This window comes from Galleria mellonella, unplaced genomic scaffold, assembly GCF_026898425.1.
Source record: "Galleria mellonella isolate WM207_F2 unplaced genomic scaffold, CSIRO_AGI_GalMel_v1 utg96, whole genome shotgun sequence".
NCBI lineage: Eukaryota > Metazoa > Arthropoda > Insecta > Lepidoptera > Pyralidae > Galleria > Galleria mellonella.
Genome location: NW_026442179.1, coordinates 2,022,454 through 2,043,010, shown reverse-complemented (window position 1 = coordinate 2,043,010; position 20,557 = coordinate 2,022,454). Strand labels below are relative to the sequence as shown.

Genomic DNA, 20,557 nt, shown 5'->3' with positions numbered 1-20,557 from the left:
TGTTACACACCCATAGTGTAACTTATTATATGTGAATTTTTTTAATCAATTATATAGTATACAAGTCTAATATGTAAACATACGATAAAATCCTTCCTGTTTATAATACTAATATAAATAATAATATATGTAGATATACCGTTCAAATTACTGTTTGTTTAAAAAAATTACATATCAGCTAATATTTGTCATTTTTATTATATATATTGATACGTAAGGCTACATCTAATTTCATATGATCTAGTTTATATATTAAATTAAAATTATACCTCTGGGTATTGTTCATATTAATAAACAATTATTTTACCGGCAGTGGTAGGTGTAGGTTTGCAGGATTCCCAAATCACGAGATAAGATTTATTGTTCTAAGGGATTTTCCTGTCCCACACCATTTTCTATATCGTGGTCCAATTTGAAGTAATTTTACGGTTCAGTAAGATACTTTCTGCGTCAACTTCGGAATAATTTATCAATACTTATAATTTATGGATAAATGTATTTTTTTTTTTTTGATGGGTGAAAATAGTATGGTAACCCCGCCTGCGCTAACGGGATACGCTGGCGGAGGACCAGTGAAGGGTGATAGATGACAAAGAAAACAGGCCAGTTAGCCCATAATGATGAATTCATCAGGAATTAACCATGTTTCCAGGGGGAACCGCGAGGAGGTCGACCTGGTTGGGTATATTGCTAGCAATAGGATTCTCAGTCTCCATTATTAACAATTCCTTTCCCCCCTAAAGCTTATGTTCATTTTTTTTTATTCTATATCTATATAAATACGGGAAATTAAAACACTGTAAGAACTCACTGTTTTTTTTTGTAAGTTCATTCGTATATAGGTATTGAAAACTTAAAAAAATACAGATATTGCTATAAATTATTCACCTACTCGTATACTTTAAAGAATTTTATCCGACAAACGTTGACCTGTACGATTGTTTTTCTTTGTCTAACAACTTCTTAAGAACTTTTAAATTTACAAATTGTTTACGGCTAGTTTATAGGTTTCACAGTTATCAAAATATATCTCATAGTAGAGTTTTTGTTTTCATAGTTTAAGGATACTACCTAGTTTTTTTAGTTTGTCACATTCATATGTTTATTTTTAAAAGATATCCAAAATAAAGAAGTTCTTAATTAGTTTTTTTCCTTTTTGTGACTGCCATATAATTTTGTCACTAATTCTGAGTCGATTTTCACACTTCCTTTTGCAATCAATAAGGTTTACTCCCATATGTTTTATATGAAATTTTTGACGATTAAAGCTACTGTTTTTCTTTGCGAAAGCACAGCGAAGCTTATTGTTAAGATTTGCAACAGGCAAATATATTACGAAGCTTCGCAGCCAACAATGTGCGTGTGCGTATGCGTGCTCGCGCGTGTTAGTGTGTATGTATGTGTGTGTGTGCGCGCGTGCGCATGTGTATGTGTGTGTATGTATGCGTTTGTGCATGCGCGTGTGTGTGTTTGTGAATTTTAAAGAAGAGAGGAGTTCTATAAATTCCGCCATTGATATTGAATGTTTACAGAGAATGTTCGAGAACCTATTCCAGAGTCGTTATTTATAATGTGCGCTCACCGGCATATTGTAATAAAAACTTTTCAAATATTCCTTGTTCTGCCATTTGCGTCAAACTCAGATTTCGAAACAAAAATCATAATGTGTATTTTAAAGACATAGCTATTGAAGTAAATAGTTTATCCGATTTCTTAGTGTATATATTCATGTATATATATATGATAACACATTGTAATTTTGTTTTCATACAATTGTTTATATATGTACATATCCATCACGCCTGTCTCTCATTGGGGTAGTCAGAAACAATGAAACGCCAAATGCTCCGCTTCAAACACACCTTTTTTGCTTCTTCCACATTTATCAATCTATTCATACATGCTCGCTGTTTACTGTGCACTTGCTTACTTTTGTATAAATGATAGACTATGTACTAACACAAGCTTAGAGAGTTAATCTTTAAGTTGATGAACCTACTAATGCATTTACCTGTGCAAAGCCGCATTGAATCGCTAGTCTTCTATGTAGTCGTCAAGTTAGTCACAAAGTCTATTATTTTGTCGATAGTTATATGTCAAATATTAATAATTATGTACCTACTCCAGTGTATGAAAATTGAATTTATAGTTTAGTGATATATTACTGTCTAGTCTAATTAGGCTTAATAATTATAATTTTGTATGTCTTCTAAAATATTTCTGTGATACTATTAATTTCGAAACTAATATAGAAAATTAAGACAGTCTTTGTAATGTAATAATAGAGACACTGAAGCAGAAATAGGTTTATTTAGTACTAACATGTTATATCATAATACACTCCGTAATTATAACATTTTATATGTAAATAGGTTATTATTTATTTATGAAAATTTGAAAAGCAAGCCTTGCATATGAATTCCAAACTCCACCAAATCTCTAACCCCGTTGCCTGTATCAATGAGCGAGGACGGGACAACTAGTTAAATTATTTGTACCATACTAAGAAAAAAAACATCAACGATACCATTATCATATTATGTTCTTACAATAAAAGCTTTTATTGTAATGAAGACAATTTATCACTCTCAACATTATGTGGAATGAGAAATGAAACGGTACTGACCTGCAATATTAATGCTGCCGAGCAAAAGTGTCCAAAGAGAAAGCACCCGCGTTGGACTGGCCCGCGAACACTCCATTTTCCTTCCCGAGAAACCAGTCACAAAATAAAATATTCCAAACACTTCACAAAATCTCCAAGATTACATTTCCACTGGAATCGTTGTTTATTCATCTTAAACTCCCCCGTCGGGCTGGAACAACGGAAAAGTCAAATTGAAAATTTGTTAATATTTTTTTTCTTCTTCTTGTTGCTCCTTTGTTAATTACGCAGTTTACACAAACTTCGTGTCGGGACAGGGTTTGTTTAAATTAAGTCTATGACGGATGTTGAATTAATTATTTGCAGAAACAATAACGGAAAACGATCCAAGAGAAATAATATTTCATTTGCGCTCCGCCGATGTATTATAAAAATAAAGTGATGTTGGCGCTTTTATAAGTCCTCTGTAAATAATCACTGCCGGATAATTTGCTATTCCATCCCTATTGAACATCCTTGACGCTCAGTCAAGGTCAAAATAATTAAAAAAGAATAAAGACGGTCGTGAATGGGATAATTTAATACTAAATTTATTCACAGTTGAGGTTTAATAATAAACAAAATATATTTACCAAATTCAAACTCGAAATCTGTGATGTATTTTGTGTCCTACAACTGACTTCAATTAAAACAAAACAAAATATTATGATCTAAAAATTAAACTACTAAACCAATTTTGATATAATTTCTATGGAAGAAATCTGTAAGTTCTGTAAGTAATCCTTTCAGATAAAAAATTACTTTTTAAATCGGTTTAGAATTGACGGAATTATAAGGTAACAAACATAAAAAAACAACCGAACTATTTTCTATAAAAAATGAGGTTTTCTCATTATTTTTAAAGTCGGTTGAAAGTAACATCTAAATTTTTTTTTATTGTTACGTAATTTAAAAGGCCGGCAGCACACCTGCAATGCCGCTGGTGTTGTGGGTGATCATGGGCGGCGGTAGTCACTTACCATCTGGTGAGCCGCATGCTCGTTTGCCCACTATGTTGTAAAAAAAATTTGTGACAGGCGGGTGAATTTATATTGAGTATGTTATCACCAAAAGCAAGTCATATATATTACATACATATATTACATAAACAGACTTGACATGATCTTATTTTACTTAGCATATTAGAATCCAACATGGCCAGGACAACCCACAAATATCTTTAAAATTTATTTCAATCTATTATTATCATTTATTCTAAATCTATGTAGGAACAAATTACATGGTTGTAATACAAAAACGTTTCATACGACAAACGACAGTGCAGCATCGCGATTCACGGGTCAATAGATAAACCATACAACCATCAATCTTCATATTTTCACACTAATGTCTGACAACAGCAATCCGTCTTACTAAATAGCTGCTGTGTACGATTCCTTAGAAATACGACTTAGTACTGAAGTTTTATCAATAAAAGAAAAATGTCGCGATACTGGAACAAAGCCAAATTGTAAATGTGTTTATAATAAAATTCGAGAGGGAGAAAAATGCACCGGTATGTTCCATTTTACTTATTTATTACTATTCATTTTTGCGAACTCAATTACTTTTTCATTCAACCACTATAATATTGTTCGTGTGTTTTATGTATTATGAATAATCACTATTTGGTTAGTAAATGACAAAATAATAATGATTTTCAGCAGGTAATCGTTTATTCATTCATTAACTTTATAATGGTCTGGTTATTTTGACACAAAAAAGAAACTATTAGGAAATATTACAATTTATTTAATTAATACATCATTTATTTATGACGTTTAAAGAAAAAAAAGATGAACTAATAAGTATGAAAAAGATATTTAAATTTCTTTTATTAAAATACTTTATTAGTACTAAACGTATTATCAAACGTGTAGGAGATTTATTGTTATCTAATATTCATAATACTTATTAATATTATAAACGTTAAAGTGACTTTGTTTTTTATCTCACAGCGTCTTAACGGTTTACCCAATCACTATCAAAATTAGTACACACGTACTATATGTGATGGAGAGGGTATAGGCTACTTTTTATTCCATGTCAGTAGACATATATCAATCACGCGAACGAAGTCGTGGATAAAAGCTAGTAATTTATATAATTATTAGTATTTACTGCGACTTCATTCGCGCGGCCGGTGGAATATATAATGACTGATCGAGAAAAGTACTCTGTTTCTATTTCAAATACTATGTGTATACCAAATTACATAAATATTAGTTAAGCAGTTAAGACACTGAAAGTAACAAAGAAACACGCAACCTCATTTCCTTAATAATTTAAGAAAATAAAGATGTGTCTTTAATTATAATAATGGTTTTAACATAATATAAATGTAAAAGTACCTTGGCTTAATCAATCACTATAAAATTGGTATATATGTTGCAGTCGAAACTCTTAATCAGTTAAAAGTACTATTGACTGAACAGGTTGGTTAAAAGTGGTTTTGACAGAAAATTATTGGTTATTAGTACCTTTGACTGCAAATTTGGGGTTAAGTTAGATTAAATACTTTTAACTACATATTATTTTAGTCAAAAGTATTATTAACTAAAGCATACGGTCAAAAGTACCTTTGACTGATTTTGCTAGTCAATAGTACTCTTGACTAGTTAAGAATTCTGACTGCAATATATACGTACTGTAAGTGATAAAGAAGCAATTCATAATTGGGCATTTCATTCAGATGCTGATCTAGTCGGCTGGATCACATCTGGGTGAACTGCTTAATTAAATCAATTTGTTTTTCTTTTTTTTACTAACATAGTTTGTAAGAAATTTGTTACTAACAAAATGGACCACATTGTAGTCTGGATAATAAAGTATATTACTATTATTATAAACTACTTTTTAGTCCGATCAGTAAACATTACCGTTGCGCAGATGAAGTCGCAGCTGTAAGCTAGTTTGTAATATTAATATGATATAAGAATAATTAAGATAGTAAATTATATAGTTATTCCTAACCTGCTCCCTAAATAGATAGGTCCTGTACTTTAAAATAAGCAATGAGGCAATATTAATAAGGATTATTTTATACTTAGCTGCAATATTAAGTTAAATTTTAGGAATGGATATTATACAACAATATCCATATGTTTTAGTTTATTTTAGTTTTACAATATCTCTGTACTGGTCGAATAAAATATTAGATAACAAACTTTTAACATACTAGAAAATAGATATCTGATCAATATAGGTGATATTGAAATGAGTAATGAACTTTTTTCCGCCATCAATGCTTTAAAGAAACCCAATATACAGATATCGGATCGGTATCCATATAACCTATGCTTTCATAATTTAATCAATAGCAAAACTATAGCTCAGCCCATCAATCTTCATATTTCCCTAAGCAATGCCTGACAAGAGTCATTCCTCTTACTAAATTGCTGCTGTATACCGATTTCTTAAGAACACGACTGAGTTTTGAAAGTTTCTCAATGGCTAAAAGTCATTTGAAACTGTCGTGAAACTGAACTGGGTCCAAAATTTATGTTTCTAGTTCTTTTTGTACTACTGACATACATAGTAGTGCGCAATCGAAGTTCACTCGAACTAGTTTCCGTCAATTGAAAGTATTATGTCAATAAAATTATTTTGCATGGATGTGTTGCACAAAAATTCAAGATTCACCTTTTCATATAAAAATTACGCTTGAAACTTTCCACGAATAAAATAAAAAAAAAGAAAAACAAAAATAGTTACTTATAAAATACAGAAAAAAATCAAATACATAATATTATCATATCAGCCCTTAACCGTCCAATGCTGAACATAAGCCTCCCATTGGGAGGTTTTGCCAGCAGTTATCACGCTTAGCAGATGGATTGGCAATCGCAGTTTTTTTTTGATGGGTGAAAACGGTATGGTAACGCCGCCTGCGCTAACGGGATATGGTGGCGGAGCACCAGTGAAGGGTGATAGATGAGAATGATAACAGGCCAATTAGCCCATCATGATGAATTCATCAGGAATTAACCATGATAGTTTCCAGGGGGAACCGCGAGGAGGTCGACCTGGTTGGGTATATTGCTAACAATGGGATTCTCAGTCTCCATTACTAACAAACTCTTTCCCCCCGGCAATCGCAGTTAGGCTTTGAAGATGTTTTAAGAGGGATGCTGCTGCCCATCCTTTGCAAATCGCCTCTTACGACACGTACCCACGGGAAAGGAAGGGGTGGCCTATTCTATGCCGGGACCACATGTATTTAGTATACATATAATATATAGGATGGAGAATGAAATAGAATATCCTGATGAGTTAATATAATCCAAATATATGGATGAAGTTGCAAATAACTTCAACTAAAAAACTTGATTGCAAAATTCAGACAATGATACTTTTCATCACTAGAAAAAAAACATTTATTCAATAAATATCTTTGGGAAGTATAGCTGAGTTGCTATTATAATAAATGGTTCATTAAGTAATTTATTCGTTAAATTACCTTTAATAATAAAAGTAATAAAACAACTTGTAAATGGTTTTTACTGCTAATACAATAAAGTCCATTTTTAATTAAGAATTATAAAACACTTCCACAGTCCATTATACCTTTAAGGCACATCGTTCTATACTAAAATATTTTAGGTTCTATATATAAACGATTGTATATACATTACCCAAAATAATTGTATGGCATAATTTAGAAATGCCCAGCGATTTATTAATCTATACTAATTAATAAATTTGATTGTGTGTTTATGATAGATAAATTCAAAAACTCCAGAGGAAGATTTTGTACAAAAGTTGCCTGCAAAAGAGGTACCCAACTTTGTCCCATTCGTGTTTCTACCATGAAACAGTTGTGTTTGCATGGCTGTGTTTCGATTTAAACTGTTCATGTCCGTAGGTGACGGTTACATTTTCTTCCAGGTCGGCTGTCAGCTTGTTTACCATTCTAAGTTGCAAAAAAAAAACGACTCAACGGATTTTAATAATTCTTTCACCTGTAAAAACCTACATTTAGCGTATAAAAAATTTATTTACTTATGCAAAGCCATATATATCTATTGAATAAATATTAAATTACATAAACATAAAATTGAATAAATATTAAATAAACACTATTACACTGACTAAAGAACATTTAATAAATAAATGGTAAAGATTTATAATTAAAAAATATAATAAATCATTAAATTTGCATTATTTCAACACAAATTTAAATTTTTCTCCGTCATGACGTCAATAAAACGACATCTTAAAAAATAAATTTAAAGTAATTTAACTATAAATAAAATATTCTGCATAATTTATAAAACAATTTTTTTTTATTATTTGTATTGTTGTAATAAGGAAATATTATTATTTTTAGAGAAAGTTGTAAAAATAATCTATACATATAGAGAGATATGTATAGACTATTTTTACAACTCAAACTATGAAATAAATCTTTGTTCGTTAGAAAAGCATTTTTTTTTATTTGATTCGATTCAATGAAAAAGAAGCTTCGATATATATATATATATATATATATATATATATATATATATATATATATATATATATATATATATATATATATATATATTATTATATATATATATATATATATATTATTATATCAACCATTAACTGTTAACTGCTAAACATAGATTTCCCCATAAGGGGTATTTTGGTAGTGGTTTCCATGCTCGGCGGGCGGGTCGGCAACCGCAGTCAGGCTTTGGTGATATTTCAAGAAGAACGCTGCTGCCCATCTCTCAATCATTTAGTTGCCTTAGTCGCTTCTAACGACACCCACGGGAAAGAAAGTAATGACACATTCTATTCCGGGACTATACGGTAATGTTATCAATATTAGATTTTTATTAATATTAGGGAGGAGAATTTACCCATTATCCAAAGATATTACTTTATAATATGTAAAACAGATTAACATGTTGTTTTACACATTTTTCTGTAAAATAGTGAATTAATTCTAAATTCATTTTAATAACAGTAATTAAGAAACTTTATCGCATAATGCTTTTCGCAGTTTTCTCATAAATTACGCCGCGGTATTAAGGCGATGTTAAAAATTCAAGAAAAAGCGCCGTTCCCCAACTGTTTCCTCCGGGGTACACTTAACGAGGCTATAGCGGTGTGGTGTGATGAAAATACTTAATGACTCCGAGCTACCAACACTGATAATGTTTGAACATATTCGTCATTTCTACTATATATATATACAATATATATATACATGTGCGGCGCGGTGGAGGAATGCAAACAATAATCTCAGCACTTCTAGAATTTACTTTTACAAAAAACGTCTTACAATTTCGATATTTTATACTAAGTATCTGGTGAACTACTGCTTCTGCATTCATTACAACAACGAAACCGACTAATGCCATCACTACCACTGTTTTTTTTTTAATAGGTAAAGGTATATTGACCTCGTGATAATGATTTATTTATAATGCATTTTAATTTCAAAGTCTTGAATTTAAAATGCTAGTTAGTTATTTATTTTTAATTTTCAATTTAAATGTTTATTGAGTTGGATTACTTGTACACAGTACAAAATTAAATATTGTAATTCCATTTGTGATTTCTATTAGAAATTCAATACATTAATTACAGTAACATTGCTTCAATTTAATTTCAGTCTTGAATAGTTATTTTTCATTTTCGTTCTAGATGTTTGTCTAGTTAGATTACAGTATTATATTATTAGTATAAAATTACAAAGTTAAATAATGGAATGCGAGTTTGATTGAAAAATTTAATATTTTAAAATAACATTGTTGCATTTTAATTTAAAATTCTTGAATAGTTTATTTTCAATTCTCTTTCTAGTTATTTATCGAATTTTATTCTTATTAATTATATTACAACATTATATAATGTACAACAAAATTTTTATTCTAAATTTATTATTTTGTTTATAAGCAATTAAGAAATTAAGAAATTAAAAAAAAAATAACTTTGATATTTATATGTTAATAATGTAACTTTAATTTTCATAATATATAAAATACTTAGATAAAATGTAACGCTTGTCTACATTGCCCCATATTTCATACAACAAATTCATTTCTGAGTGGAAAGAAATCATTCAAGTTTTATTGTCTCAGCATTATTGAATGGAGCAAGTGGAGAAGCGCATCCAAGTTTCGTATCCAACTGCATTTCAAAGACAAATAATTGCAGCAGAATTTCTGAAGGGAATACGAAATTTAATGCGCGCTCTGCAAAAATATCGAATGCGAGAGATTTGCCCACAATGGAAATTTTAAAATAACGCCTCTAACTAAGACCTCAATATTGAAATGTAGTATTGAAATTATCCCTTTGATTCATTATGTTAGAGAATGAAGAGACTTGCTTAAATAATGTGTCATAATATTTTTTATTTTTATGATTCGAATATATAATATTATTAATTGCAATTCGTAATACTCCTAGTATTGCAGGCATTTATGGGCTAGGGTAACTGCTTACCATCAGGCTTATCATCAAATAAAAACCTACCTGTTTCTGCCTACCCTAATGGAAGACAAATATGTACATACTTGTATGTAAAAACCTATATTAATTTTTTCGTCACTATATGTCGAGTATTACACTATAAGATTTACGACTATGAAAAATACCAATAATGTAATCATCATCATCATCATATCCGCCTTTAACTGTCCACTGCTGAACACAAGTCTCCCCCTTAGAGGGTCTTGCCAATAGTTGCCACGCTTGGCAACCGCAATTAGGCTTTAAGAGATGTTTTATGAGAAGCACTGCTGCCATCCCTCGCTCAGTGTGATATCTATTCTATGCCGGGACCACACGGCTAATAATGTAATGCTAGACATAAATAAATTCATATACTTCATTATAATTACCATATTGCATACACCATATATATATATATATATTACCATACTTAGTGTTTATAGTCTTATATTTCTCATGTCATGTCAATATAGCTAGAAGCTTTAAAGGTATAAATTGTCATTCAACTGTCAATAAATCTTATATTTTTGCATTATGTCATTTATTGCACGTCATTATTCTCGTATCTGTGACAATCACGACACTTTAGCATGTCCCCCATCAATAAAATGTATCCCAACAGCGTACCTGCATAAAAATACATTGACGCCAAACCTTTTTCCTTTCAGATAACAACGCTTTCTCTCCGGATTATCTGCAAGTAGAATCTCTTTATGGTTGACGACTATCTATGCATTTAATCCACTTTCTCTTTTTATCTCGAGACAAGGAAAGAGGGCAAAAAAAAGGTTTGCGCCCTTTGTTCGCGACCCTTGATAACAACGGCCTTTTGTCTTAACGTTTATTAAACAAAAATACACCTGTTCAGTCGTCAGCAGCAATTGCTGAGATTTCATTAAATTCAATGGCCGGTGCGGTAATTGAAGTTTTTCTCTCATCTCACCGTCATTGCTATGTTCAGTTTAAATTCGTTAAGCGTTAGACAGTTTGTTTCAAAGATTGCTTAGTTCTCTTACATGTAGTTCTTAAATTATACTAGAATATAAAAAAGATATAATAAAAACTAGTTTAAGCGACTTCGTCTGCGTAACCGAAATATGTTAGCTTATATCCTTCTCCATCTCATATAAATACTGTTATAATAAATTTCATACCGATATTAATTTATGCATTATGGTGGTAAGATTATAACAAACGATACAAACTCACTTTCATATTACAATATTAGGAATAATTAATAGTCAACTTAATGTGGTCCAGACACAAAATATGCCACTCCTTTCATTTCCGTGGGTGCCGTGAGAGGCGTCCCTCTTTAATACCAAAGAACAGCAAAGCCTAACTGCAGTTGCCAACCCGTTTGCAAAGCGTGGCAACTACAGGCAAAAACCACCAATAGGGAGAAGCCTATGCCCAGCAGTGGACAGTGAATGGCTGATATGATGATAATGAATAATTAAAATGATTTAAGAAATCTGAAAACGATCAAGTGGCCTATTATAAGCACATATAAGATAAAAAAAAAAGACCGAGTAGCTTCGTATTCTCTTTCTTACAAGCAACAATATAATTTTTTTTTTTATTTAAAATCGGGACTTAACGAAACGCAATTACAAGTCAGAAGTACCTACATATCTAAATTCACTATATACATATTATTATTATTATTTATTTTGAATATATACGTTCTTTAAACGAGCCATTTGTGCGTGTATCGAGCCTATTAAATTTGTATTCTTTCACACGACATCGAGGCGGCTAGAAGACGTGTATAACAAACGTCATTTTACATCTAATAAAACATTCCTCTTTTCCTTTGGACAATTTATGACTGTATTTCCCCAAATATCTTCATAATAATATGGACTCTATTTATCACAAAGCGAACGGCACAGAAGTAAACCCTGTTATACTTATTTTACAACTCATTTTTAAATAATGATACTTTGTATATAGATATACTCGTAATGGCAAGCAGTGGGGTGCGCATGTATGAACACCGTCTTGATGTCACAAAGCCTTGGGTTAAATGTCTAAATGAATATATCACGATATATAGAATATTAGATATCCGAGTGAAAGAATGAAAGGTTTCGACTTCCTTAAATACGACATCTATGTCGTATTTAAGGAATCATTCATATTTCTTTTATGATGAATCAGCTTATTAAATATTTTGTGTATGAGATATCATACACAAAAGATATATTGGTTATCATGGGTAACAATGTATGGTAAAGGGGTTATCTGACGTACAATATCATATTAGTATAATAAATGTGAAATTTGTAAAGATAAATGGGTGGATATGTGTTACTCTTTCACGCAAAAACTACTAAACGGTTTTTGATGAAATTTGGTACACGCGTTGGTTATATTCTAAGTTAGCACATAGAATTATTTTTGTATTTACTCATTCACACGAGAAAGACCACGGGACATACCTAGTGTTTTATATGTTCATACTGTAAGTGTATAATGTGATCATTATCTATTTTTATCCAGGTAATCATAATAATATTCATATTTTTTTTAACTATTTATTTTTTATCCGTCTATAAATAAATAAAAATCTTAATTAATATTGTACTATATTGTATTGTATCTTTATTGTATCACTTTACTAAATTTATATTACAGATATTTTAATTTAATAATAAAATATTACAAAATTTAAAACCAATTTCGGTTTAATTATTGTTTGCCACACTTGTCACAAAATAATAATCAAATCATCATCATCACAACTGCACATAACTGCGGTAAATTCTCTAAATCGCGTCACAATGATCTCTTCACTAACAAAATAATTGATTACTTTTAAGTATTGGATCGCTAGCATCTTAGTACGTTTTAAAACACCATTAAACATCAATTAGATTATAAGGTTTGACATAATTATACAAAAGAAAACTAAAGAGATTAGTATTTTAATGATATTTTAATTAAATCACAAAAGAAAAAAAAACTAAAATTAATTTTATTTATGCTTTATTACGGCGTATTATTGTGCGACTAAGGGATCTTAATGATAAAGGGTCAGGTAGCAGCGTCCCTCTTAAAATATCTCAAAAAGTCTAACTGTCAATTGTCAAATCGCCTGCCTAGCGTGGCAGCTACTAGCAAAACACCATTTATAGAGAAAGGTATACATCAGTAAACAGTTAATGGCTGAAATAATAGTTTATCACACTTGCCACAAAATAATAATCAAATCGTCATCATTACAACTGCATATAACCGCTGTAACTTCTCTACCTCGCATCACATCTCTTCACTTTTGGAATAATTAATTACTCACAAACATTGAGCCGCGGGCGTCTCGGCGCGTTTCAGACGCTGTCAATTACATTCAGGTTGGACATATAAGAAGCGAAGCTAAAGATATTATATCGTATACAGTATTTAAGTCATTACAAAGCATAATATATCAATTATTACGCAATATTATTTAATAACATATATACATTTGCGCGATTAAGATTTCACATTTGCTGTACAGTAAGAAGATTAAGAGTGATTATTGTAATTCGTTTAACTTTACCTTCAATTATTATTATTATACTGTTTCTAAATATGCCAATACCTTATCTGTACTCTAAATAGAATTATCATTCAAAAGTATAAAATTTGTAAAAATATGTGCATATTCCTTATTAAAAGGCCGGCAGCACACCTGCATTGCCTTTGATGTTGTGGGTGATAATGGGCGGCGGTAGTCACTTACCATCAAATGAAACGCATTCTCATTTCGTCCCGTATTGTAATAAGTTGCATGCCGTATAGCCCCAGCACCTAGTCTATCACCACCAGCAGAATGGGTCCCCCTTTCTTTCCCGTAGCTGTCGTAAAAGGTGACTAAAGGAACTTTATAGTTAAGAGATGGGAAGCAGTCTTCTTAAAAGATCTTTAAAGCCTAACTGCGATTACCAATTTCCTTGCCAAGCATGGCAAATACTAGCAAAACATAAGCATAAGGAGAGACTTATATTCAGCACTGGACAATTAACTGATATGGTATGTTATGGTATAATTATTGTGTAGTTATGACTATCATGGCAGGAATTAAAATTCTGAATTAAAGAATAGTGTCATGAAAATATGACAATATGTGTTTTTATATAATTTTACATTAACTAAGAAACATACACTGTATAAGCTCGGATAATGAAAAAGAATAATATTAATACTTATTATTAAAAAATATATACTTTAAAATTTAGGATTGACATTTCAGATTTGATAAAAGATTGAGTAATATTTCTTTATATTTTGTATTCTTAAAGTAGCCAACAATCGTTCTGCTTCATAAACACCACCGTCTTTACGTACATAATGAATTACGCGAATATTCGTTACGCGTAAACTGGAGCCGCGACGCACCTGTGGTTGACAGCCCCATTTGTTGGCACGCTGAAAGCTTGGCTCATGTTTCTTGCATCTCTGCTTTAACTTACCTTTGTTGTTACTGCAATACATTTAAAGGTCGATGTACAATGTAATGTAACGTAACTTGGATTCTAGAGGTTCTGTGTAATGATATATATAAGTTGCAGGTTTTATAGCAATTTAACACATGGGCCGGGGTGCTGTTGTTCGAAAACATTATTAATGAATCCTATTTGTGAAGTCAATTAAGGGTTCGTTCCAATTCGATAATGTTTACTTTCCGTGAGTTGCATTTTTAATACAATTATGAAACTCCATTTTATTATAGTCGGTAATTGTGTTTGTTATGAACACGACGAACGGTACATTGTGAGAGATTGAAGATAACGAGTGTTCTACTATAGGTAAATTACTATAGATTATCTAATTTATATATGCCATATTGATGTCTACAAGCATCAGTAATATAACTGATCATTATGTTATACAGTATTGATAGCTTATGAACAAAGAACAAAAGTAATCGTATAATTATCGTTAGGTACAAAAAAAAATAATTTATCATTGAATTTAGTAACGTAATACGAGTATAAAAATTGATTATATCAAATATAATGTTTTCATTGTTTCAACAATTTGAGCGAGTTATCAAGTCCATTTGCATAGAAATAATGCAAATTTAAATATAATAAGGGTATAAAGAATATAATCAACTATGAGTCAAAAGCAAATACACTTGAGATAAACTATTTGAAAATAAAAACTTGTAAACAGTTTTTGGAGATGCGTTTGAAATAGAAGCAATTTTCGTTCTTCAATTGGCGACGCTGCGACTGACGTACCCATTTGTTTCGAGGTTAGCTGAACCCGTTGTACCGAATGAGAAAGCGAGAAACGGGAAAACACTGATTTCAGTTAAGATTAAGAGACAAATGCCGTTTGCAATCATATTTATTCTTATAGTTTTAACCACTTTATCCCTTTTAAATTATTTAATAGTGCGGTTATATGCCTGTATTCTTTTGTTGTGTTCTATATTTATATTCTTATTTTTTTTTCTAAAGTACATTTTCTTTAAAAAAAAAAATTTTATTTGAAATGAGGTATGTAATGGTCTTAAATAGTAACAGTGCCTTATACATATAAAAGCCTGAGATTATTCCGTTACGTTCCTACATTCATAACATTTTTGAATACTGCTATTAAAAGGGGGAATAGAATAAGTATAATATTAAATCTGTGAGATTATTAAAATAAAATATGGTCGTACCCTTTACAATTTATATACCAACAATTTCCCCTAAAAAGAATTACAGGGGTCATAACGTTGCCATTAAAAATTCTAAAATCCACAAAGCACAGTCCCTGCGGGCGACCGTAATGCGGTGTTTTTGAAGTGTTGTCCAACATGTGCATATAAATAAATAAAGTTGTTCAAAAAGCAGTCATTAACTCAGTTGGTTCTTTGATTCTGTAACGTAATACGCTCTATATCACGTTACGTAATAATTATACCTTTATACATATACACCTCGTTATAGGGCTTACCCTATAACCAACATCGAAAAAGGTCTATCTCAAATCAAGTATATTTTTGTACATTTATAATAAACATATTCGTAGTTTGTGAATGGACTTTAATTATTATTAATTTTACTGAATAATATTTTAAAGATAATTCTATACTTATTCAATTAAAATAAAGTCTTTCTGTTAAAAATCATAAAGTATATTTTTTTATATAATCTATGTGAATTTCTCCCATATTCATCTTTTATGAAGCTGTTGTTTTTATTAACTGAGTAAAAAACTGCTTACTGTAAAGGAAAATCTATTCATAGCACGCGATTGTTCGTTCAAATATTTTTAATGTATTGTTATACACATTAAAATATATAATACATTATAATATTTGAATTTAGAACCCGTTATTCATCGCAGTGTACTCGTATGTGTTCAGGATTGAAATAGCTTTTGTCGCTGAGAAAAAAATGTATTGTGTTTTTTTATTGAATATTTCTATGTAGAAATTTATATATTGATATCGAAAGTCGTCATTTTTCGTATCTATTTTTGAAGATGTGAAATAGGAAATTCCGTGTACTCCCCGTATAATCACATCTCACGAGTCAAAAACGTTTCACGTCTTTGTAAACAGTCCATTACGTCAAACGTTCAGTTCACTTGATGGATATGTCGAACAAATTGCTCGTCGCATGCAGACGTGAACGTAACTGCTTTGGCATTACGGATATTACTTGTACTATTATTTATTCTGTGGTTTTTTCAAGCTATTTCATTCAGTTTTTTGTATTATTTATACCTGAATGTACGGATCTGTAGCATTGCGGAGTTTTAGAATTTATTATGCTCGCCATTTTATGAAGATAACTACACTCTCTCTCTGTGTGTGTGTGTATATGTATGTGTTTGTGTCCTGTGTATCTCTCTCTCTTTCTCTCTCTCTCTCTCTCTGTGTGTGTTTGTATGTGTTTGTAAATTTTTATATATTTAAAAATGTTATTAATATCCTCAGTATGACGAATGTACTTTCCGAAAAAGATGTTTCTTTTATGTATAAGTAACCTACTTACAACTTTATATTTTATAACAATTCTTTATTGGCCAAATAAAAAATATGGTAAAAGGCGAAATTAATGCTAGTAGCAATCTCTATTAATCAACAATTTTATCAAAAACGAAATTCTCAATTTGACATATATATATATATATATATATATATATATATATATATATATATATATATATATATATATATATATATATATATATATATATATATATAGTTTTTTTATCCTATTTCAATCTGAATCTATAAGCAATAAAATTTGTTGGGCTTAGTTCTATATAGTCCATATATTTAATAATAACAATTAATACAATTAGACATAATTATTACAGCGCCATCTATTTCTAAACTAAGCAAAGACTAAATTCGATCACTATCATATTGTTTACTATTATTACACGTGCCGATGCGCTATTCGATTATTTATAAAGGTAAAATTCCCAATAAACAGGAAAAAGTGGATGTTTCAATTTGAACAAGGATAACATATGACATCTATGTGGGAGGTATATTAGGGGGACTTTGTCGAAAATGCTCTCGTCACAACGATTTCACTGAATAATATTCTTAGATTATTTTAAATTCTCGTAGTTTCGATTCTAAAAATAATATTCTTTTATGCAACTTAGCATAGCAAATAAGCTGACGGCCCACCTGATGAAAAATGGTAGCCGTCGCCTATAGACATGAGTACCTAGTACCATGGACATAACAGAGTATACTGTTTCGCCCATAATACCCCCCATGCGTTGCCATTCCTGAGGACTCAGGTGTTATTCTTCTGTACCCTGTAAATTCACTGTCATTCCCACCATTCAAATCGAAACACAGCCATGCAAACACAACTGGTTCATGGTAGAAACACCAACGGGGCAAAGGTACCACAACTGAAGATTGTGTACCACAAAACGAAACTGACTTCAATTTCGACAAACATATTTTATATTTTAAACCAGATTGAAAAAAATAGCATATTAGTGTGAAAATAAAATCAATTTTATGGCGTTTAGCTGCCTCTGATTGTATAGGCCTCATATACAGTACTTTAAGTCAGACCTTCAAAAATACAACTGTGATAACAGTATCCAATTTAATTAAGTCATTATCTCGTAATACTGGAACAAACGTAGAGACATTGACAGACAAAAATAAAAAAAAATTTTTTACTTCTGTCGCTCTCTCTGCTCTGTCATATATATATACATATTTTTACATTTTTTTTTTTCTTAAATGTCTCCATGTGCAGATATCGTCTAATTACGATTTTACTTTATTAATGAGATTCAGCATTTTTTTAACAAGCTAAGACTCATCCATTAATAAAATTGGTTACATGACACCAATCGATAGCATCAATTATGAAGATCATATCAAATTAATTGGAAAGCAATAAACGTTGTAATTCAATCCTAAATTAAATTAAGACCTGTATGGTCTTTCTGATTAATTATCCTACAGTGGTAATATCGTTCTAAGTGAAACATTATTATTAACCCACTGTCCCACTGTTAAATATCGGTCTCTCTCTATGCAAAAATATTTTTTATATTATTCTACTTTTATATCGTGTGGTCCAAGCATAGAATGTGCCATCCATTCCTTTTCCATAGTTGTCATAAGAAGCGCCTAATGGAATTTAATGATCGAATGATAGGCAGCTGCGTTCCTCTTAAAACATCACCAATAGCCTAATTGCGGTTAGATTAAGTTATTAACCAATCCGTCTGCCAAGCGTGGTAGCTACTGGCAGAACCCACCTTATAGGTGAAGCCTGTATTCAACAATAATATATCTTTTAATAGTTTGTTTCAATAAAACTAATGAAAATGTAAACAAACAATTAATTGAATATAAATAAAAATATATATGAATAATATTATTATTAACTAATTGAATGTTAAGATTTATTACTGAATTTATTTATTTATTGTTTCTTACCACAAAAAAATAAGGTCTTACTATCTATAACTTGCAGAACATTTTAACAATATTATTTGTGGGAGCTAGTGCCTGTACTAGGTATTAAACCCGTATTACAAGTCACCAGGACCCTTACCTCGAACAGTACATTCATTTACAGTTGTCTCTATGATAATTTCAACAAACCCTTTAAATAAGTTTTCTGAAGACTAGAGATATTTTTCTTGTCTAAAAACACTTACAAAGTCTATATTTATTGGTTAACTATTTTAGAATTTGAAAGTTAACATAAATGTAAGAAATCAGGTCAAGAAAAATCGATGTGTACTCGATACTACGCTGCACGGAATGCAACTTACGATCTAATGGAGTGCCTACTTCTTTATCGTCGCTATAATACAATTATGTTCACATGCATAATATAGTTACAAAGTCAGAAATATGAATAGAAATTGTGTTACCGAATTCAAAACGGACGGACCTTTATTTTCACGTTAAGAAAATAAATAAATATTTTTTACTGTCCACTGCGGAACACAGGCCTTCCTCATAAGGGGAGTTTTGCCAGTAATTGCCACACTTGGCAGACGGGTTGGCAACTGCAGTCAGGTCTTTGATAATGTTTTAAGAAGGACGCTGCCACTCATTCCTCGTCCATAATTATAGCATAAGTTCCCTTAGTCGCCTCTTACGACACCCACGGGAAAGGAAGGGGTGGTCCATTCTATATAGGAACCTAAATGGCGTTAATTGAAAAAACGGAAATAAATTAAAAATGTCTTATTTTTCATGTAGAGTAGATTTTTTTTATTACTATAGGGCTAAACAAGAAATCGGCTAGGGTTTGAATTCCCGCATTATCGCTATCCAGCGATTTCCTGAGTATCAATGAGACCTGCGGAATTCCTGCATTTGTGCAGTAAATCCCGCGCGAAAATTTCTTTAGCAATTTAATACATAGTAAGAACTTTGTTAAGTAAATAAAAACAGAATAATATGTATCTTATTAATAATATAAATAATAACTGTTAAAAATAAAGAATAAATGAAAAAGTATATAACGAGGTACACAGATAGGCTATATCCTAATTTAACAGATAAAGCATTTTACCATATAATTGACGCGAATAAAGCTACGGGATATAGCTAGTAAGTTATAAAAGTAATAAACATAGTTTTTAATGTATATAATGCTTATTTGTTTGCTAAAAACAACTAAAGTATAAAGGTTAGTAGTAATAATACAGTATACTATAGTAGTACTAAAATAAAGTTAAACTTATATAGTTGTTTAACAGCAAAAACACGAATGAGAGCAGACGAAATCTTATAGTCTCCTCTTGGTACTGTGTTATATGAATTTTTATTTTGTATTGTACCTAAAAGAGACATTAAACTATATTACAATTTATTTAGAATAGTGCACGAGGGTAAGCTTTCGGAAGATTTCTTAAAGAGATATCTTCCGAAAGAATCCCTATAGACAATTGGACAGATTTATTCATACTTATCGTATTACTAAAAATTAGAAAGAAGAACATCAGCATTGTTAATTATTTAAA

At 30.7% G+C, this 20,557-nt stretch overlaps 1 protein-coding gene across 3 annotated transcripts in view; it reads right to left on the bottom strand.

Annotated features, from left to right (window-relative positions):
* Positions 1 to 20,557, bottom strand: part of LOC113523570 (synaptogenesis protein syg-2-like) — a 253,093-nt gene that overhangs the window by 152,176 nt on the left and 80,360 nt on the right. For all 3 annotated transcript variants that reach the window (XM_052902798.1, XM_052902799.1, XM_052902797.1), the window contains exon 2: positions 2,627 to 2,816. In XM_052902798.1, coding sequence (XP_052758758.1) covers positions 2,627 to 2,702 — 76 coding nt within the window. In that variant the 5' untranslated portion in view covers positions 2,703 to 2,816. The remainder of the gene's footprint in view (positions 1 to 2,626; positions 2,817 to 20,557) is intronic.